General features: G+C 59.0%; 2 protein-coding genes across 4 annotated transcripts in view; one reads left to right on the top strand and one right to left on the bottom strand.

Moving 5' to 3' along the window:
• KCTD17 (potassium channel tetramerization domain containing 17) overlaps nt 1-3,920 on the top strand; it is a 10,576-nt gene extending 6,656 nt beyond the window's left edge. The window contains exons 5-9 of the mRNA XM_039878294.1: nt 5-55; nt 1,402-1,495; nt 1,682-1,756; nt 2,113-2,203; nt 3,097-3,920. Coding sequence (XP_039734228.1) covers nt 5-55; nt 1,402-1,495; nt 1,682-1,756; nt 2,113-2,203; nt 3,097-3,166 — 381 coding nt within the window. The 3' untranslated portion in view covers nt 3,167-3,920. The remainder of the gene's footprint in view (nt 1-4; nt 56-1,401; nt 1,496-1,681; nt 1,757-2,112; nt 2,204-3,096) is intronic.
• Nucleotides 3,921-6,879: 2,959 nt separating this feature from the next.
• TMPRSS6 (transmembrane serine protease 6) overlaps nt 6,880-18,371 on the bottom strand; it is a 37,782-nt gene continuing 26,290 nt past the window's right edge. For all 3 annotated transcript variants that reach the window (XM_039877762.1, XM_039877763.1, XM_039877764.1), the window contains 8 exons: nt 14,951-15,096; nt 14,430-14,528; nt 13,394-13,507; nt 11,904-12,020; nt 11,437-11,605; nt 9,865-10,136; nt 8,025-8,161; nt 6,880-7,493 (listed from right to left, as the gene is read on the bottom strand). In XM_039877762.1, coding sequence (XP_039733696.1) covers nt 7,335-7,493; nt 8,025-8,161; nt 9,865-10,136; nt 11,437-11,605; nt 11,904-12,020; nt 13,394-13,507; nt 14,430-14,528; nt 14,951-15,096 — 1,213 coding nt within the window. In that variant the 3' untranslated portion in view covers nt 6,880-7,334. The remainder of the gene's footprint in view (nt 7,494-8,024; nt 8,162-9,864; nt 10,137-11,436; nt 11,606-11,903; nt 12,021-13,393; nt 13,508-14,429; nt 14,529-14,950; nt 15,097-18,371) is intronic.

The following is an 18,371-nucleotide window of genomic DNA, read 5'->3' as shown; positions in this document are numbered from 1 at the left end:
GGAGCTCCACAGCTCTCCGCATGGGCTGAGCTCCGAGTCCAGCCGCAAAACCAAGGTGAGCCCCCCGACCTCAGCCTGCCCGCTTTTCCTCCCTCCCCGCCGCCCAGCCATCCCTGCTTCGTCTTTCTCCCTCCTGCTGTGCATGCATAACTCCTGGTCACAGCCAACGCCATCCATCCCATGCCACCCATGGTCCTGTGTGCTCACGCCGGTTACCCAGGTCCAGGCTGGGGGAGCAGTGAGATGGGACCATCCCGAGGGCATGGCGAGAGGGACTTAGACGCCATTTGAATGGTGGTCACACCACAGAGCAGCACGGCACAAGGGGAGGGCACTGGATTAGGGGTCTGGGCCACACTCGGTGTGACCTTGGACAAATCCCGTCCCCTTGGGAATTTTGTTCTCTGTGAGAAGTGAGTGGGGTGGACCACGTCCTTTCTGGTGCTGTCGACCCTGGAATTCCTGGGATCCGAAGGGCCAGTTTTTCCCCGGGGGCGGATAAATGGCCCCAGCAGGCCTGGGCCGGGGCGGGGAAGCCGGATCTGTTCATCCTGCCGCTTTCCCAGGCCTCCTCTTCCGGTGCTCTGCGGGAGAGGGGTCAGGAGCCCTGTGGGGTCCAGCTCCGCGTCTCCACGCTGGCCTTTGAGGCAGCATCAGCTGGCTGTGGGGAGGGGGCTGAGAGGAGGTCCTGCCGCCTGGACGCACAGCTGTTCAGAAGCCTTAAGGGCATTCGATAGGGCCAGTGGGACAGGCCGCAAGCCAGGCCAGGAAGGGAGACCATCCCTCTGGGGCCTGTCCCTGTGCACTGGAGACATGGGAACTCCGGCTTCCAGTCTGTCTGCCCGCCTCCCTGTCCTTTGACTTCCTCTGCCCACACACCCCCATCAGGGCCAGTGCCCGGCACTGCCTTGCAAGGGTGGAGAGCGAGCCTGCTGCTTCTGCCTCTCTGGACCAAAGCCTCGGGACCTGGGTGCCAGAGCCTGTTGTTGGCATCCCAGACCTGGGTGGTGTCTTTCCTGAACCTCTCTGGCCGTATTTCGACTCTCGTCAGCCCTCTTGAAATGAGGCCTTCCCAGGCGCCTCTCAGGGGACCCCAGCCACACGCCCACCCCGATCCTCTTTCACCCCTCACCCAGGCTGCTTCATACAGCAGCAGCCAGGCTGACCAGAGAGCACCCAGCGAGGCCCATCCTGCTGGTTTCTCCAGCCCCTTCCCCGGCTTCCCAGGAGACTGGACAAGGTGCCCCAGCTTCTCTGGCTGTAGCCCCCCCCTCTCCCGGAGGTCCCCCTTCATCTAGCCCACCCGCCCACCCCGAGCTGGGGCCCATGGGAAGAGCCGCCCACAGGCCCCCTCGTTAGTTCTCCACTCTTTCTTCCCTGGGTCTGCCGGCTGGTCCACAGAGCGCGGAGGAGCAGCTGGAGGAGGAGCAGCAGCAGGAGGAGGAGGAGGTGGAGGTGGAACAGGTGCAGGTGGAGGCAGATACACAGGAGACAGGTGCAGCCACCCCCCAAGGAGAATGATTGCTAACACGAGCCGGAGCCTCCCGCCCGCTCCCTGCTGGAGCCAGCCGCAGAACCCGGGGGGCCGGGGGCCGCGGTGGGTGGGCCGCCAGGGTTAGCTCCGCCGCCTGCCTGGCGCCTCACCTGCATAACCATCCCTTCTCTCACTTTCTCTTTGCAGCCCAGTCACCTCAGGATCCCGCTAACCTTTTCCCCCTCCCACCACCGCCGCTTCCTCCTCCGCTTCCCACTGGAGGTCCTGCCTCATCTTCATCCACCTCCTCTTCCTCCTGGATCTCATCTGCACCCTGCCTCTTCCCTCTCTGCCCCTGTCCGGGTTTCCTCTCTGCCTGCTCACACCTCCATCCCGGGGCCGCCCTGGTCCCCGCCTCCCGCGCCCTCTACCGAGGCGCCCCGGCCTTGCATCTCAGAGCATCCTGCCTGCCACCTCCTGCACCCCTTCTGGCAGCTCCTGCCTCCTGGCCTGGGGAAGAGGGGTGCGGCTGCACCTGCTCTGGGCCCGCCAACCCCGCCGGGCGTCTCTGAGGCCGGGCCACCCCACCCTGGCGGCGCCTCACCTCCTCGCCTCCTCCTCACGTTTCCTCCTTGCAGGTTCCTGCCCGCACCCCCTCAGACCTGAGGCTGCGCTTGCAGTGAGGGCCTCTTCCCGGCCCCTCGCCCGCCCCCAGAGCTGCCATCCCTGGTTTGTAGCTTGGCGGAGCTGGAGGGAGGGGCGGAAGCCAGGAGGGTGCTCGTCTCTTGTTCCTTGGACTTGGGCCAGACTTTCGGCTGATTTTCCTCGCCTCCCCAACTTCTCAGCCTATCTGAGCCTTTTGGGTACGAGGCTCTGAGAGAAGAAAGGGGGCAGAAACTCTCCCACCTGCCCATCGGTGCCAGGGCCAGGCTGGGAAGGAGAAAAGGGGAGTGGGCCGGGTGCCTTGGCCCTCCCCCTGCACGTAGGAGCTCCTGCATCACAGCCTCGTGGCGCTGGGTTCTGTCCCTGCGGGGTGGGAAGGACAGGCCACACCTCGGAGTCCCCCAGCCTGTGAGGAGAGGGGTCCGCCAGAACTGGCCAAGCATCGGGGTGTGGCAGAAAAAGTCCTGGCCAGGTGCTCACAAGCCCCGACTCGATCTTGTTATGTGACCTTGGGCAAGTTAACTGTCCCTTTCTAAAATGTAAGTTGTCTCTCAGATGGGAACAGGTAGCTGCTCTCTGTGACCTGCCTCTCTTGGCCTTGATTCCCCTGCCAGAGTCTTGGCAGAACCCGGCCTCCTAGGCAGCCACCACCCAACCCAGGATGGGGCACGGGGCTCCCGAGCAGGCGAGCTGGGGCCCCTTCCTGCTCCCCCTCCTCCTGGGCTCTGAATCTACCTTCTCTGGGCCTCAGCCCCCCTCCCTCCTCCCAGAAGGGACCCTGTGACTCACCTACCTCTTTCTCTCTCCCTGTCTCCCCCACCCCTCCCTCCCTCCATTTCGATCTCCTCTCTGCCCTCTCCTGGCCCCACATCACCCCCCTCCTGCCGCCCCACTTTCATCCTCCTGTGTGTTCTGACCACTCTCCCTCCCTTCCTCCTGCCCCTTCTCTTATTTTCTAGCTGTTACAAGCCAGAGGCACCCGGATGTGAGGCCCCAGATCACCTCCAGGGACTTGGGGTTCCGATCTGAAGTCCTTTATTTTTGTACCATGGGGTGGGCCCCCGGCTCAAGGTGGAGGAAGCACTCTCCCCGCTGCCACCTCTGTCTACACCTGCGGGGCTGTGACCTCCCCCTGCCTCCGGGGTGGGCCCTGGGACCCCTGGGCGGAGCCGCCTGCCTGTGGTCAAAGTGCAGCGCTGTCCAGCTGTGTCTCCCAGGTCCCCGCGTCCCCTCCCCCGAGCCCCCTAGCTGCATGGCAGATACAGGCTCCCCTGGCCCAGTCACATCACCTCCTTGAGCCTTAGTCTCCCTGTCTGTCAAATGGGTTCACTCTTCCCCTTCACCTACCTCACAGGGTTGTTGTGAGGTTGCATCTAAGAGGAGCAGAACCCCAGAAAGCCTTCCCTCAGGGAGTGTGTAAGTGCCAGACTTGGGCGGCCCCCCCTCACCCTTCTTTCAAGGGGGAAGGACCTGCTTAGCCCCAGATAAGATTCAGGTGTTGGTGGGGGGGGAAGGGGTGCGGCTGGCCCCGTCGAACGGAGATGTGGATGACTGGGCCTTCACCTGACTGCTCCCACCCCTGTCTGTACTGCTGGGGACAGAGTGCCCCGGCCAGGAGTGGCTCAGCAGGAGCAGTGGGGCCATTCAGGAACTGGCGGTGAGGGAAAGGGGGGGTCACTCCCTCCTCTGCCCAGGGCCCCCCTGCGTTTATGACTTGACTCCCCGGCTGGGTACTTCTCAGCTGCGTCTGATCCCACCGTGTAATAAAATCTGAAGAAACAACCGGCCTGGCCGCCTCCTTCTCTTTGGACGACTTTTGGGGACAAGGGCTAAACTCAAGATGAGGTGAACCAGGGGTCCCCAACCCCCAGGCTGCAGACTGGTACTGTCTGTGGCCTGTTAGGAGCCAGGCTGCACAGCAGGAGGTTTGCAGCAGGCGAGCGAGCGAAGCTTCCTCTGTATCTGCAGCCGCTGCCCAGCGCCAGCATCACCGCCTCAGCTCCGCCTCAGATCATCAGGCATTAGATTCTCATAGGAGCACCCGTCCCTGGTGCCAAAAAGGTTGGAGACCACTGGTAGGTGACCCAAAGGTAATGGGGCTTCTTCCTAATGCCCAGTGACCCTGCCCTGTTGTCACACCTGCGTGTGTAAGGGGAGGGAGGTCATGGCTTTATCCTCTGCCAGTGGCCAGTCACCGAGGGCTCCTCTCTGGCTTTGCTGGGGGAATTCTGGCAAGTGCCTGCCTCAGGTTCCTCATCTATAAACTGAAGGGTTGGACCAGATGACTTCCAAAGATCAGGCCTGAGAGTTATGTGGGTCCCATCCTGTCTCCAGGCAGCCCTGGGCCAGCGGCGGGTGCTAAGGTGGTAGGGGCTTGGGCTCCAGGAGACCAGGTCCTCAATCCTGGCTCCTTGTCCTCCCACCTCCCAGCCTCACCCTTCTCCGCTGTTCAGACGGTGCTCTGCTTGCTGGCTTCACTCTGTGCTGCCCAAGGCCACCTCTGCTCCATCCTGACACCCAAGACGCCCCCTCTGCTTCCTGTTAAAGACACCTCTTGGTCACCTCCACCTGTCCCTGTTACTCCACACTCCGCCCCAAGCCCAGGAAATATAAACACTGAAATGCCCACTTGACCTCTCCATGTCCCCTGAACCTGGGCTTCTCTTTCCTACCCAGCCAGGTCCCCACCCCTCCTGGCAAGTTCCCTCCCCTCCCTCGTCCTGCTGAGTGTACGCCTTGCTTAACTCAAGGCTGCTGGGGGGCCAACCCTGTAAAGCAGTGATCCCCCAGGCATCCCCAGGGCCAGCCGAGGCTCCTCCATCCACTCAGTGACCTGGGGGCCTCACCACCTCCCCTGGGGTCACTCTGATAAAGCTGACCTCATACTTTGTGTCCAACTCTTGCAAAAGAGTCACCAGGAGGTTTGTTAAAGATTACCCACCTCCACCCCCCAGTGCTAAGACTAGAGTAGGCCCATGATTTGCATTTCAGCAAAGCATCCAATGCAGTGTTCTGCATCCCCCCTGAGCACCCCAAGGGCCTGCTGGGGTAGGAATGCTCTAACATGGCACCCCCACCCCGAAGGAGTCACCCACAGCGTCTGTTCCACCTGCTGTTTCCTCTCTCCCTCAGACAGGACCCCGAAGGTGACCGTGTTCCCTGGCCGCTCTCCCCTCTGCCCAAGGCCCCCTCATCTGCCTGTGGACATGTAGCAGCTCCCTGTCTTTGAAACCCCTTCCTCCTCTCCCAGCTAGGCTTCGTGAAAGGCGTGTCTACACTTGACTCTGCCCTTCCTCACCTCTATCACTGTGCCCAGGAGGCACCAGTGACCCCGGGCCTGGCCCCATGGCCCTCCCTGACCACCTTCGCTCAGGCCATGGCCTTGGTTGCCCCCTCTCAGTTCCCCTCCAGCCTGTTACTTGGCCCCTGACCACTGTGTCTCTGGCCCCTCTCCCTCCTCAGTCTCCCCCCTGTCACCTTCCATGGGTGGTGGCTCTAAAATCCCTCCAAACCTCTCTCAAGCTCCACCTGCTTCTTGGACACCACCTTCCTAGAGGCACCCCAAGTTCATGACAACATCCCACAGCCCTGCCCTTCCCAGGTGCCCCAGGTCAGGCAGGAAGTTCTCCACTGGCCAGCCGCTCAGGCCAGATCCCTGGTGGACTTGTCCCTCACCCCACCTCATCCACTGAGGCGCCTGGTGGATAATCAGGGTCCTTCAATCCTATGCACATAGCCCCTGCCCTGCGTGGTCCAGGCCCCATCCTCTGCTGCCTGGAGTTCCGCAGCGACCTCACCGACCTCCCTGCCTCCCATCCGCTCCACACTGGTGGTTCTAAAATGTGAATCCACTTGTGTGCCACTCCGCTGCTCTCGAGCCTTCCGCGGCCCCCCGGGACACCCAAGTTACGTCCTTAGCTCAACTCCAGGCTCTTTGTGGTCTGATCTCAGTTCTCCCTCCTCCTCCAATTCCTCGTCAGTCCTCCCCCACTCACCCTCTGTTTCAATAAAAACAGCTTACCGTTCCCTAATACACCAGGCTCTTTCGGGACGCTGTACCTTTGCACATGCTGTTCTCCCGCCTGGAAAGCCCTTCCCTGCCTTGGCCACCTTGGACCCCAAGGCCCCTTCACACTCCTGAAGTCAGGAGCCAAGTTCTGTGCACCTCTGTAACCCCAGTACAGCCCTTGGCACACAGTAGGAAACTGTGAGATGCACTCTGAATAAATGACTCAGAGAATCCAGAGGCAGTGTCATGTGACAGGGCAGTGGGACACTGGGAGCCAGGAGGCAGGGCTTCTGCAGCAGGCTCCACTCCTAAGCCCCGGTGTGAGCGGTGTGACCGTGAGAATGGCCGCCCCTCGCTGAGTCTGCTCTCTTCCAAGGTTCCCGAACGACCCCGTCGCTTGCCTCATCCCTCAGCCTGACCCGAGGGTCACCAAACCATTTCCTTCCCGGGGTAGCCCCTGGGACCTGGACAGCTGCCCTGGAGGCTTCCCGGGCCTCCACTGCCCCTACCTGGGTTTAGGGCGCTTGCGAACAGGCTGAGGTCGGTGCCTGGGGCCCCATTCAATCCCCAGAGCTAGGTCTCAGACAAGATGGCTTTATTCCACAAGGGAGCTGAGCTCACCTCCAGGTGAGAGTGGGCAATGGAGGCCGGCGGTCGGGGGATGGGGGCATGAGGACCCTGGACCCAGAGCACCCCTGCCCTTTGGCTCATGGTGGCAGCTGGCCCTCTTGGCTGTCTCCAACCCGTTCAAGTTAGGCTGGGGGCTTCATGGGCTGGAATCTGCCCCCTGGAGAGGGTGCTGCCCAAGTAGCCTCTGCACTGGGAGTGGGGAGGGGGCTCAGACACCCCTACTGGGACCTGGGGCCGTATTCTCGATGCTGAACCATTCTCCCCACGAAGTCAGCAGCGGAGGAAGGGGAAGGAGGAGAGAGAATCAGGAGGGGACAGGCTGGATGTGAACCCACCAGCTGGGGCTGGGGGCCACCCCCGGCCCTCCAGGGAAGTCTCGACCCCCAGCTGAGGGCCCTTTTCCCTCCTTGTGCCCTCTCTGGGGCAAAGTCACAAAGTAGCCAGGGAGACGGGAAGCCACCTCCTGCCTCCGCAGGGCCTTCCTGCCCCGGGATCCTCGCTCCCCCTCCTGATGGGTGCCCCGGGCACTCCTGAGTCCAGGAGGTGGGCCCCAGCTCCTCAGGTCAGCACCTGCCGGATCCAGCCAATCACGCCTGTGATGCGGGTGTAGACACCAAAGAAGTTGGGCCGGCCACAGCCCAGGCCCCAGCTGACCAGTCCTGCCAGGAACCAGCGGCCACTGGGCTCCCTGCACACCAGTGGACCACCTGAGTCGCCCTGAAAGGGGGAGAGGAGGGACAGAGTCGCATTGGGGTAAGGGTACATCCATCCCAAGCGAGGCTCCTGGCTGCCAGGAGTTTCCTGAATGACAGCAAGAGAGTCACATTGCCTTTTGAAGCCTCTGCTTCCCCTGCGACTTGGCCTGGCCTCCAGCAGATCCTGGCTGTCATGGAACTGGGGATGTATGTCCCCATGCCCCCCACCCACCTCTGACTCCTTCTGTGGGTGCCTTCTAGTCCTCTCTACTACGTCACCTTGGGCAAAGTGCCTCATGGTGGACAAGGAGCAGAAGTGGGTTTGAGCCTCAGACCTGCCCACCACAGGTCTCTTCTGATTGGTGGCCTGCAACCTGGGGCAAGTCTCTCGATCTTCCCTAGCCTCGGTTTTATCATCTGTAAACTGGGGACACCATCCCCGCCTTGCTGGGAGCCCGTGAGCTTTCAGCAAGCTGAGTGAGCAGAAGGCCAGGCCCTGGGTGACGTGAGCGTCACCCTCTTCCCTCCTCTCGCCCGGCCCTGCAGGAGTCACCTGGCAGGCATCCTTCTTGCCCTTGCGGTAGCCGGCACACAGCATGCGGGGTGTCACTTGGTAGCGATAGGCCTCGCTGCACAGGTCCTGGGGGATCAGTTGCACGTCCACCTTCTGCAGGCCATTGCTGGTGGGGCCTGCCCGGTGGGGCCGAGGGCAGAGGGCAGAGGTGAGAAGATCTGAGGTGCCTGGCAGAAGCCCCCACTCTTCCTTCTCTTATTCCTCTTGCATCTCGGGGGACCCCTTCATCTCTCCTGTCCTGCCCACTGTTCTGGCTCCTCCTCTGAGTGGTTCCTGGGACAGAGCCCTACCCAAAGCCTGTCTGGACTAGTGTCTCTCCCTCCTCCTGCTTGGGGCCTCCTGACACCCTCCCCTCTGCTCTGTGACAGCCCCAGGGGATTTTTCCAGAGCACGATCGGATGCCTCCATTACCCCCCTAAAACTAGGAAGTATCTCCCCACTGTCCAGCCCAGGGCTTCCCCAGGGGGGCTGCTGCAGAACCCGCAGGGAGCCTCAGTATGCACTGCGCCTGGGCCCACCCGGAGATGCTTTGCTCGCCTGGGGTGGGGCCAGGGCATCGGTGTTTCTCTCAAAGCCCGCAGGTGGTTCCAAAGCGCAGGTCAGAGAAGAACCCCGGCTCGAGAGCCTTCGGTGGCCCAAGAGGACCTGCCTGTCCTGCCCGCCAATCATCAGCCGGTTCCATTTGCCCCAGGCTTCCCACTGGGGCTGGGTTGCCACCTGTCCCTTACTGGGAACGCCTTTCCTTTCTCACCAGGCCTCTGCCAGCTCATCCTTTGAGCCTCCGCTTAGCCTGCCCCACCCCGGAAGCCTCCTTGACCCGCCTGCCCAGGCACCTCCTCTGGGCTGCCTGTACCTGCCCGGCCAGCTCAGCTCTTAGCACGGTCTGTCTCCCCCGAGAATGTTCTCTTTTCAACTTTTTATCCTCTTAACCCGGCTCCGCGGCTTACGAATAGTAGGTGCTCAAAATACATTGTTGAACGAGCGAGTGAACCATCCTTGCTTTATCACTGTTCTCTGTCATCCTCACAGACAAGTCACTTCATCTGAGCCACGGCTGCCCCGTTTATAAATGATCTCTGCAGTCCCGCCCGCCTCCAGATTATCAACCACACGTGTTTAAAGCCGCCGCCACGTAGGGTGCAGGGCATGGCTGTAGTCCTGTATCCACGGAGCTGAGGGGGGTGGCATTTAGGGGTGGCCAGCGCCAGTCAGTTTAGGAAGGAAGGGGAGAAAGTCCTAGTTTCTGAGACACAGGAGCAGGAACAGCAGGGGCTCTGGGGTCAGGTGGTCTGGGTTCTAGTCTCTGCTCCAATCCTCTCTGGCTATGTGACTTTAAGCAACTACTAAATGTCTCTGAGCCTTAGTTTCCCCATCCACAAAATGGGGCCATAATACTCACCCCCTAGGGTTAGTGGGTGGATTAAATGAAATCATGTTCCCTTAAAATCCAACCTTAATTAAGAGCCTCTCTCCCCAACCCCCCTACACACACATACCATCCTAACCCCCACTGTCCAAGGAGCTTGCTTGTGGGCTGTGGGGTCCCTGGCCTGCCCCTTCGCCCCACACATAACCTCCAAGATAACCTTCTGTGACTTAGGTCCTCCTTAAATGCCCTTGGGGGAAGGAGGGAAGGTCCAGGAGGGCAGGAGCCCACGGGGAGTAAAAGACTGTTTTCTTCTGTGAAATCCAACCCAACCTAATCCCCCGGCCAGCAGGCCTCAAGAGTGGAGCGCAGGATCCCCTTGCCCCGCCCCACCCAGGCTAGATGTTGGGGGAGGCCCACCGCACCCATCTTCCCTCCCCGCAGCCTGCTCACCGCCCTCGCGCAGGGCGCCCCAGCCTGTGATCCAGCAGCGCAGGCCCGGCTCGAAGAGGTGGGAGCGCGTGGGCAGGCAGACCGGGCGCACGGCGGCCGAGCGCACCACGGGGTGGTCCAGCTGCAGCAAGGCCACGTCGTAGTCGTGGCTGTCCTCCTCGTGGTACGGGTGCAGGAACAGGCGGCTCACCTTGAAGGACACCTCGCCCGGCCAACGCGAGCTCTGCCACACCTTACCGAGGAAGACCGTCCACAGTGCCGCCGAGGCCATGCTGGGGGCGGGGAGAGTGTCCTGCTCAGCGGCTGCCTCACCCCTGCCGGACTTTAGGATAGCCAGCCGCCCCACCTGCGACACCGTGCCCCGCGGCCATCGCCTCCCTCCTCTGGAAGGCTGGTAGCCGGTGGGTGGTACGGTGTCCAGCGTCTGGCCTGGAGCCCACCTGCCTGGGTTCCAGCCCCAGCTTCATCCTTTCCTGGACAGGCGAGCACTTCTCTACCCCTCAGTCTCCTTATCTGTGAGATGGGAATAGCATCTCCTACTCCAACGTTCATGGGAGGATGCAGGAAGACTGCGCGCGTAAAACAATTAGCACAGTGCTGGGCACCTGACAAGTATTCTCTCCTTTTATCTGCACACTTTACAGACGGGGCTGCTGTGAACTCGCTGAGACATGTCAGTCCCCCCTGGGGGAGGGGGAGGGGCAGGGGGAGAGCTGAGTGTGGAGGATTGGCCGAGACTGGGCTTCAAAGCCCCCTGAATGTCACGTCAGGGCTTTCTTTCCCTTACAGGCCGAGCTGGAGTGACAGAGAGCGAGGTGGCCAGACCACACTCAGAAAGAGCCCCCGGGCACCTGGGCAGAGGATGCATAAGGGAGGTGGACTCTGGGCTGCCGGGCTGACCGGGCGTGATGGCGGCAGTGTGGATGGGCCGCGTCTGAGGATTTGTCTGGAGAACTGAGAGGACTTGATGTCTGGTTCTGACTGTAAGAACGAGGGGATGCCTTGGTGGCTCCGAGCCTTTGGCTGGGGACCGTAGACCCAGGACAGAGGAGGCGGTGTGGGTAAGGGAGTGCAGGCTGGTTGCGCTGGGGGTGGGGTCTGGGGGCCCAGAGTAGGGGGCTGGAGTGGAGAGGGGGCCCACTACCATGCAGGTGAGGAAGATGTCTGTGAGGCTGGGCGAGATGTCCCCTCTTGGAGGCACACCTGGAGGAGGAAGATGATGGCCTATGACCAGGCCAGGCAGTTCTGCCCCCTGCCGTACCCCTAGTGTCCAGCGCAGCCTCTGATCCATTCAACAAATATTGCTGAGTGGATGAATGAGTGAGTGAATCACTGACCCACCTTGAAACAAGATACCAAAAGCAGAGCACAGAGAGGTTGAGCAACCTGTCCAGGGCCACAGAGTATGTTCATGGTGGAGCCAGGACTGACCCCAAGTGTGGGAACAGCCAGTCTGGGCGGCTCCTCACCATCCTTCCCTCCGTCTGCTTAGAGCTCAGAGACAACACCGCTCCCCGCCACGGCCTCCTACACCGTCTCTAACAGTCTTCGTCCCCACGCCCTCCCTCTCACCTGTCCTCCTGGAAGCAGTGGGCTGCCGTGATCACCCAGCGGTCAGCGATGAGGGCGCCCCCACAGATGTGTCGGCCCCGGACCTGGAGGCTGGCCTGCCATGGCCACTCACCCTCCGAAGACATGGCCCCGCCCACAATACGGCCAGAGGGGCCTTGGAGGCCACAGTCTGGGGGTGAGGGAAGAGGGCAGGGGGTGGACAGAGGTGGAGGGGCAGGTGGAGGGCAGTGAGACACAGAGACACAGAAGGGGAGGGACAGAGGGAGAGCGAGGGAAGGAAGTGGAAGGGAAGAATGAAGGAGAGGAGGAGGGAGAAAGGCAGGCGGGGTCCAGACAAGGGGGCGAAGGAAGGGTAGAGAGACGGACGGACAAATGGTGAGCTTTCCCTCCAGCTTCGTGGCGCGGGCACCACCTCCCTCCCTCCTAGGCGTGGTGGGGCCCCCAGCAGCGGGGCAGGGCGAGCTCACCACAGTGCTGCTCGTCCGAGCCATCTGGGCAGTCGGGCTGCCCGTCACACTGCGGGTTGGGCTTCCTCACGCAGCTGCGGTCCGCACACTGGAAGGTGAACGTCCCACAGGGCACCCCTGGGATAGAGGGGGTGAGGGCAGGGCACGGGGGTGGGTCCCTGAGCCTGGGGGAGCCTTTAAACAAGGCCCATGGAAGATGGAGGCTGGAAGAGGCCCGGAGGTGACTGGTAAAGGGTCTCCTGATCATAACGAACGGTCTCTTGAGGCCCCTTCCGTGTCTCCTCAAGTTGGCGATGCCCCTTCCCTACCCCGCAGCCCCCTCAGACTGTGCTGCTGAGAGCAAGGCTGTGTCTCCCCTCTCGGACGGGATCTTCTGACTGTAGGGTCATAGCTTCCCCCTCCTGAGGCTCCTGACCGTAGGGTCATGCCTCCCCGCTCCCAGGTGTGGTACCTGAAGGCAGAACTGTGCCTCCACTTTCTGATTAGCCTTGTAAGAGCAGGGCTCTGCCCCTCCCATCAGACTAAGGCTCCTCACTTAGCCTGGCAGCCCTCCAGGCCCTGACCCCACCTGGCTGCCCACCTGCTCCACACCGTCTTTACCCTGAGGAGCTTCCCGCTCCCGGTCTTCTCCTGGTCCCCTTTCCTCCCACCTATTTAAATGTTATCTCTCTTCAAGGCCCAGTTCAAAGCCTGCCTCCTCTAGGGAGCTTTTGCTGCCTAATCTCCCCGCCCTCCAGTCTTTCCATGCTACCGGACATAATGTTCAGAAGGCTTTGGGCAGAGAGAGTCACCCATCATGTCTTCTTCCTAACAGATAATCTCCAGAAGGCAGGGACCACATCTCTGGCATCTTCTATTCCCACCTCCTTCCTCTGCCTTGCATATCCTTTGCCTAGACTGCAAGTGTTGGCTGGTTGGTCAGTTGCATGGATGGATGGATGGATGGATGGAGGGACACAGGTAGGAGGTTGGGCACACCAACAAATGAGTTGATTGATGGCCCAGTAGGGAGACTGACAAACAGCTAAAATGATGGATAACTGAGTAGTTGTAAAGACCAGTGGACGAACAGGTAGTTAGAGAGATCAGTGGATGGGTGCTTGCATACATGTCTTCATAGATGCATGGATGGAGGATAGAACAATGAGCACACAGACAGGTAGTTGGGTAAACCAATGGGTGAGTAGATTGACGGTTCAGTGGATAGGGAGATAGGTGGTTGGACAGGCCAATGGATGGACAACTGAGTGGATGTAACACTCAAGTTGTGGTTGGAGAGACCAGAAAATGGATGGATGGATGGATGGATGGATGGATGGATGGATGGATGGATGCACAGATGGACATATAGGTGTACATACAGATAAGTTGGTAAATATTTGGACAAGAGGGCAGAAACCTTTGCTGAAGAAGCATGCAGAAGGGCCGGGCTGTCTGGCTGAGACCTATTCTTTGGTTTCTCTGAGATTCCTGGTCATACTCCACCCTACCTTCCTGGCACTGCTCCTCGTCACTTCCATTGAGACAGTCAGGCTGTCCATCACAGATCCTGGACAGTGAGACGCAGGTGCTGTCCTCTTGGCACTGGAATGTGGCTCTGCAAACTGTGTGGGGACACAGAGAGGGGGTAGGTAGGAGGGAGCCAGCAAACCAGGGCTTGGACTTTGAGATGTCTGTAGAATATGTATTGCATGTCACAGTCACAAATCTCTTTCTCAGCTACTTTACACCTGAGTTTCACAGCAACCTGGTGAGATACCCTGTTTCATTGATGGAAACAGAAATGAAGTGACTTGTCCAAGGTCAGTGGGCTCAGCTATAACTTGAAGCCAGATGTTCCGGTTCCAAACATCAGGCACCTTCCCCAGCACCCAGGCACGATCATCCCAGCAGGCTCGTCTCCCTTCCCTCCTGCTTCTCTCCCCACATATTCAAAACTTTGATGAGATGGGGAGGGGAGAGGTCTGGGGAGATCAGACCAGAACAGGCTGCCCCGATGGTGACTCTGGGGGCCAGGAGCCAGGATTCAGAGAAGAGGTATTATTTCAAGGAAGTCTTGGCTTGGGGACCACCAGGACCCTGAGCTCCTTCTGCGGGGCTGGGCGGTGGTGAGCACAACTCCAGTAAGAGTTGGCAACTCCAGTCTGAACCGCTCGAGGACCCATTCAAGGGCGGGAGAGAGGGTTCTCTCCTGGCCACCAGGGCTTGCCTGCCCCTGCTTCCCAGCCTTTTCCTTCCTGGCTCTGCTGCCATCTGCCCTGTTCCTTCTTGGATGGCCGGTTGGGACAGAGTGGGAGTTATGGTCTGGTGGAGAGAAGCCCTGAGCTGGGGGTCAGGAAACCGGGTCTTAGCTTGTCCCTGCCACTGCCCCATGGGGTGGCCCTGGGGCTTCCATCTTGCCATCTCAGCACAGAAAGAGACTCCCACTTCCTGGGAACCGCATGTCGGGGCGGGTGTCTACTCAGCGGGGCGGGCAGGCTCTGAGAAGGTGGGGAGAGAGGAAGGGCGGGCAGGTGGGCTGCTCACCGCAGTTTCTCTCGTCCAGGCCATTGGGGCAGTCCTTGACCCCATCACAGGTGGGCACACAGAGTCCGTTCACAGAGCAGAGGAACTCTCCAGGACAAGCTGGGGGGGCGGGGCGGGGAGGGGGAGCCATTAGGATATGTGTCATCGTGAAAACACAAGTAGATGCGGCACCTGTGTGCTACACGTGTAGGTATCCACATGTACACACGCTTGTGTCCATGGTCCAGGTGGACATCCATGTCCAGGCACATGTACATAGCACACACACAGGTAGGCATGAATGTATGTACCTAGCGAACGCATGTGACTGCCTCACACGTGTGGACACTCGCAAAGCTGCATGCCCTTGTAAACACACGCACACACGTTCACACACGCATGCACACGCGCACATACACGCACTCTCTTTGTCCAGCCTCTTGGTGCTTCCGGGGATGGCAGAGGCCCGGGGAGGCGGTGGGGCTGTGGGGCTGTGGGGGCTGTGGGGGCGCCCGCCTTGCCTGCAGCCAGCCCGTACTCACGATCTGACTGGTTGTACACGCTGTAGTGCACCTGCACGCCAGGCCCGGTCAGGGAGATCTGAGAGGTGAAGTTGATGGTGATGCTGGCGGTGGCCATGACGGGGATCCTCTCGGCATAGGGCTGCAGGGTGCGCAGGCCACACAGCCTAGGTGTGACCAGAGACAGACTCAGGACCACAGAGGCCTGTCCAAGGGGAGGGACAGCCCGGGCCCCGGTACAGATAGAGCAAGGACAGAGACGAGGAGGGAGCCACATCGCCACCCCTATCTCCTTTGCTTTGATTTCTCCCTTGGGTGACCGCTCACCCCCCGAGTCATCTTCTAGAAAGCAGCCTGGCTATGTCACGCGCGGGCTGCAAAACCTTCAATGGCTCCCCATAGCCTGCAGGGTAAAATTCACGGTCTGGATTCTAGGCCCTGTCACCTAGCATGCCAGGGTCCTTCTCTGAGCCTCACTCTCCTCCTCCACAAAATAAGGGGAATTCGATCTCTGTTGACTTGGGATCTGACAAAAAGGCTTCAGCGTGTGGGCAGAGGCAGAAGTCTTGACTGGTCTGCTCTCCGTAGACAGGAGAGGACGTGCCCCTGGTGTTCGGTGTGGGGCGAGAAGGCAGCAAAGCTCCTACTCGGCACTGCCCCTCCCAGCGAGATGCCGCCACCGCCCTGGTGGTCTCCCCGGGATGCTCCGGGCGTGAGGGAGGCACCGGTCCTGCTCCGGGACCAGCAGCGCCGTGCTACCGGGCAGCTCCTTCTCTGTGCGTGGCCACAGCCAGTGGGACCATCCCGAAATCCCTGCTGGATCCCCTCCCTCCCAGAGCACGTGGGAGAACCTTCTCAGAGAGACAGGAGGGCTCCCCAGAAAGCAGGTAGGAATCCTCCCATTTCCAAGGGGCTCATCCCACCTGGAGTCTGGACAAACCTTGCCTCATAGAGCTAGTGGGGAGCGGACACGACCATGCCCCCAGAGCGGCGTGACTCTCCCCGGATTGCAGTGTGGAGCTCCCTGCATCCCCATGTGGGTCCCGCTCATGGAACAGACGGGTCAGCCCCATCAGCTCATAGCAACGTCCCCACAGGGTAGGGAATACCCTCACAGAGCAAATAGGAATCCCTTTACAGAATCGGGTAGAAAGAGCTCCAGAGAGAGGAGAAACTGCCCCAGCAGAGAAGGGCGGAGGGATTCAAGAGGGCAGGTGAGAATGCCCCAATGCATTATGGGAACATGCCACAGAACAGGTCACCAATTCCCAGAGGCCAGGTACTTCCTTCCTCGGAAATTCTAGAACATGCTAAGCACTTAGTTCAATTAGTTAATCAGTAGGTTAATCAATGAACAGCTGAGGATGAGTTTGGGGGCTATGTCAACATCTCAAGGTGTGGAGCGGAGGGGCTGGGCACAGCTGGACCGTCTCACCCGGCCCCACCTTCATCTCCAGCAGCTTGGCAAGGCCTCATCGTACAAGGATTTTGAGGTTCTTGAAGCAACTCCACCCAGGGCCAGAATCCAGCCTCCTCGGTACCCGGGGGACTTACCCGGTCTGCTCAGGGGGACGTGGGCACCCTGATTCTCACTGCAACATGAGATTCAGGGGCTGAGCCTTCACATTCCCCATGTACTCCCACAGACGTGCCCTAAGGTATAGCCTCCCTATACTGCCTGGCCGCGGTGACCATATTCTTGCCCCGTACCACCAAACAGTTCTCAAAGTGCAGTCCAGGGACCCCAGGAGGTCCAGAGTAAAAATTATTCTCATAATAATGCTCAGATATCATTTGCCTTTTTAACTCTCACTCTCTCACAAAGATACAGTGGAATTTTCCAGCAACTATGTGAACATGTGATATAGTAACCCACTGAATGCAGAAGCAAATGTGGAAATCCAGTTGTGGTCTATTAATCCAGTTATTAAAGAAAGTTGCAAAAATGTAAAACAATAATATTTTTCTCACCAAGTCATTTTGATTTTGGAAAATATAACTTTTAAATAAAATATGTTATTTATGTTAAAATGTAATGGGTTTATTATTATTTTAAATGACTTGATAAATATTTTTCAATTTTCTCAGTTTTAATTTCTAATACTGTACATATAGATTATACAACCTGTATTAAAACTCTCTGGGATGCTCAACAATTTTAAAAAGTATCAAGGGGTCCTAGATGGAAAATTTTGAGAACCACTGCGCTGTACCAAGACTCCCGCAGTCCAGGGGATGAGGCACCACCAGGGGGCACCCTCGCACAAGCCTGGCCCTTCTTATCTTTTTAAAATTAAGGAAACAAGGGGTTGTTGTCATTTTTGCTTGTTTTTAAAGTGAATGAACAAATGTTATCATGGATTATTATTCCAAGAGGACTGCCCCGGGGAGCGTACAAGGGAGCTAGGGGCTGGAAATACTGGGCAGGAGTCTAGTGCATCCCTGAACATCTCAAGGTTCTGTGCTGTCCCCACACAGTCCCTCGACATTGCAGAGAGACAGGAAGAAACCAGAGCCGGGTTGGAGAGGAGCGGAACGTTTCGAGAATTTGAGGGCTTCGTGGTCACCCCAAGCCTCGGCCAGGGGCTGTACGGTACTGGCGCCTGTGGGAAGGGTGTTAACTGGCATCCAAGAATGAATTCCAGTATCAGCCCATGGCTCAGCCTGGCACCCCAGGAACCTGCCCGGCCTGAGTAGCGTCAGGACAGCAGATTTCCTGGGCAAGTCTCTTGGTTAGCATGGGCCAGACAAGAATTCAAGGCAGAGGCTATAGTCTAGTGACTCAGCCTAAGTCACTCAACTTAAAAATGATGTTTAGTCTATGCGGTGTTAATTTTTTTTTTTTTTCAAATTTAGTTGCCAGCCAATTTAACATAATTATCTAGATGCTTGTTTGTCCTGAGAAATAAAGCCCAGAAACATTGTCTGGTGTTCGAGGCCACAGAATTAGGCAGGGCTCATGTGGCCCTGCTGACCAGGTCCCTCACCTCTCCCATTCTCTCCCAAGCAGCCTGCCTAGTGGAACTACACACCGGCCAGGCCCCTTTGTACATCTGCGTTCTGGTTCCTGCTGCAGAGCCTCCAGGGGGAGAGTATGCATCCTCTAGCCCTCCGGCTCCTCCCCAACCACCAAACGCCACCTCCTCCCATAAGCCCTCTCCAAGAAGCGCCAGAAGCCTGAAAGCTGTGGGGCCCCCCTCGTCTCAGCTACGACGTGCCGAAGGCACATTTTTGCATTGTGGCCGTCTTGCTTTCTCATCTCTCTGGATTTAGGGATTTTTCTTTCTTGCCTCAGATGGAAAGCAGGGACCCTGTCAAACTTCTTGCATATCAGCAACTCCAAACAGGGAGGAATTCAAGAAAGACTAGCTGGGTGGCTGGGTGGGTGGATAAATGGAAGGGTGGGTAGGTGGATGGATAGAGGATGGATGGATGGATGGAT

Source organism: Pteropus medius, unplaced genomic scaffold, assembly GCF_902729225.1.
Source record: "Pteropus medius unplaced genomic scaffold, Ma_sr-lr_union100, whole genome shotgun sequence".
Taxonomy (NCBI): Eukaryota; Metazoa; Chordata; class Mammalia; order Chiroptera; family Pteropodidae; genus Pteropus; species Pteropus medius.
Note: the sequence above shows the minus strand (reverse complement) of the source record. Positions and strands in the feature narration are given on the sequence as shown.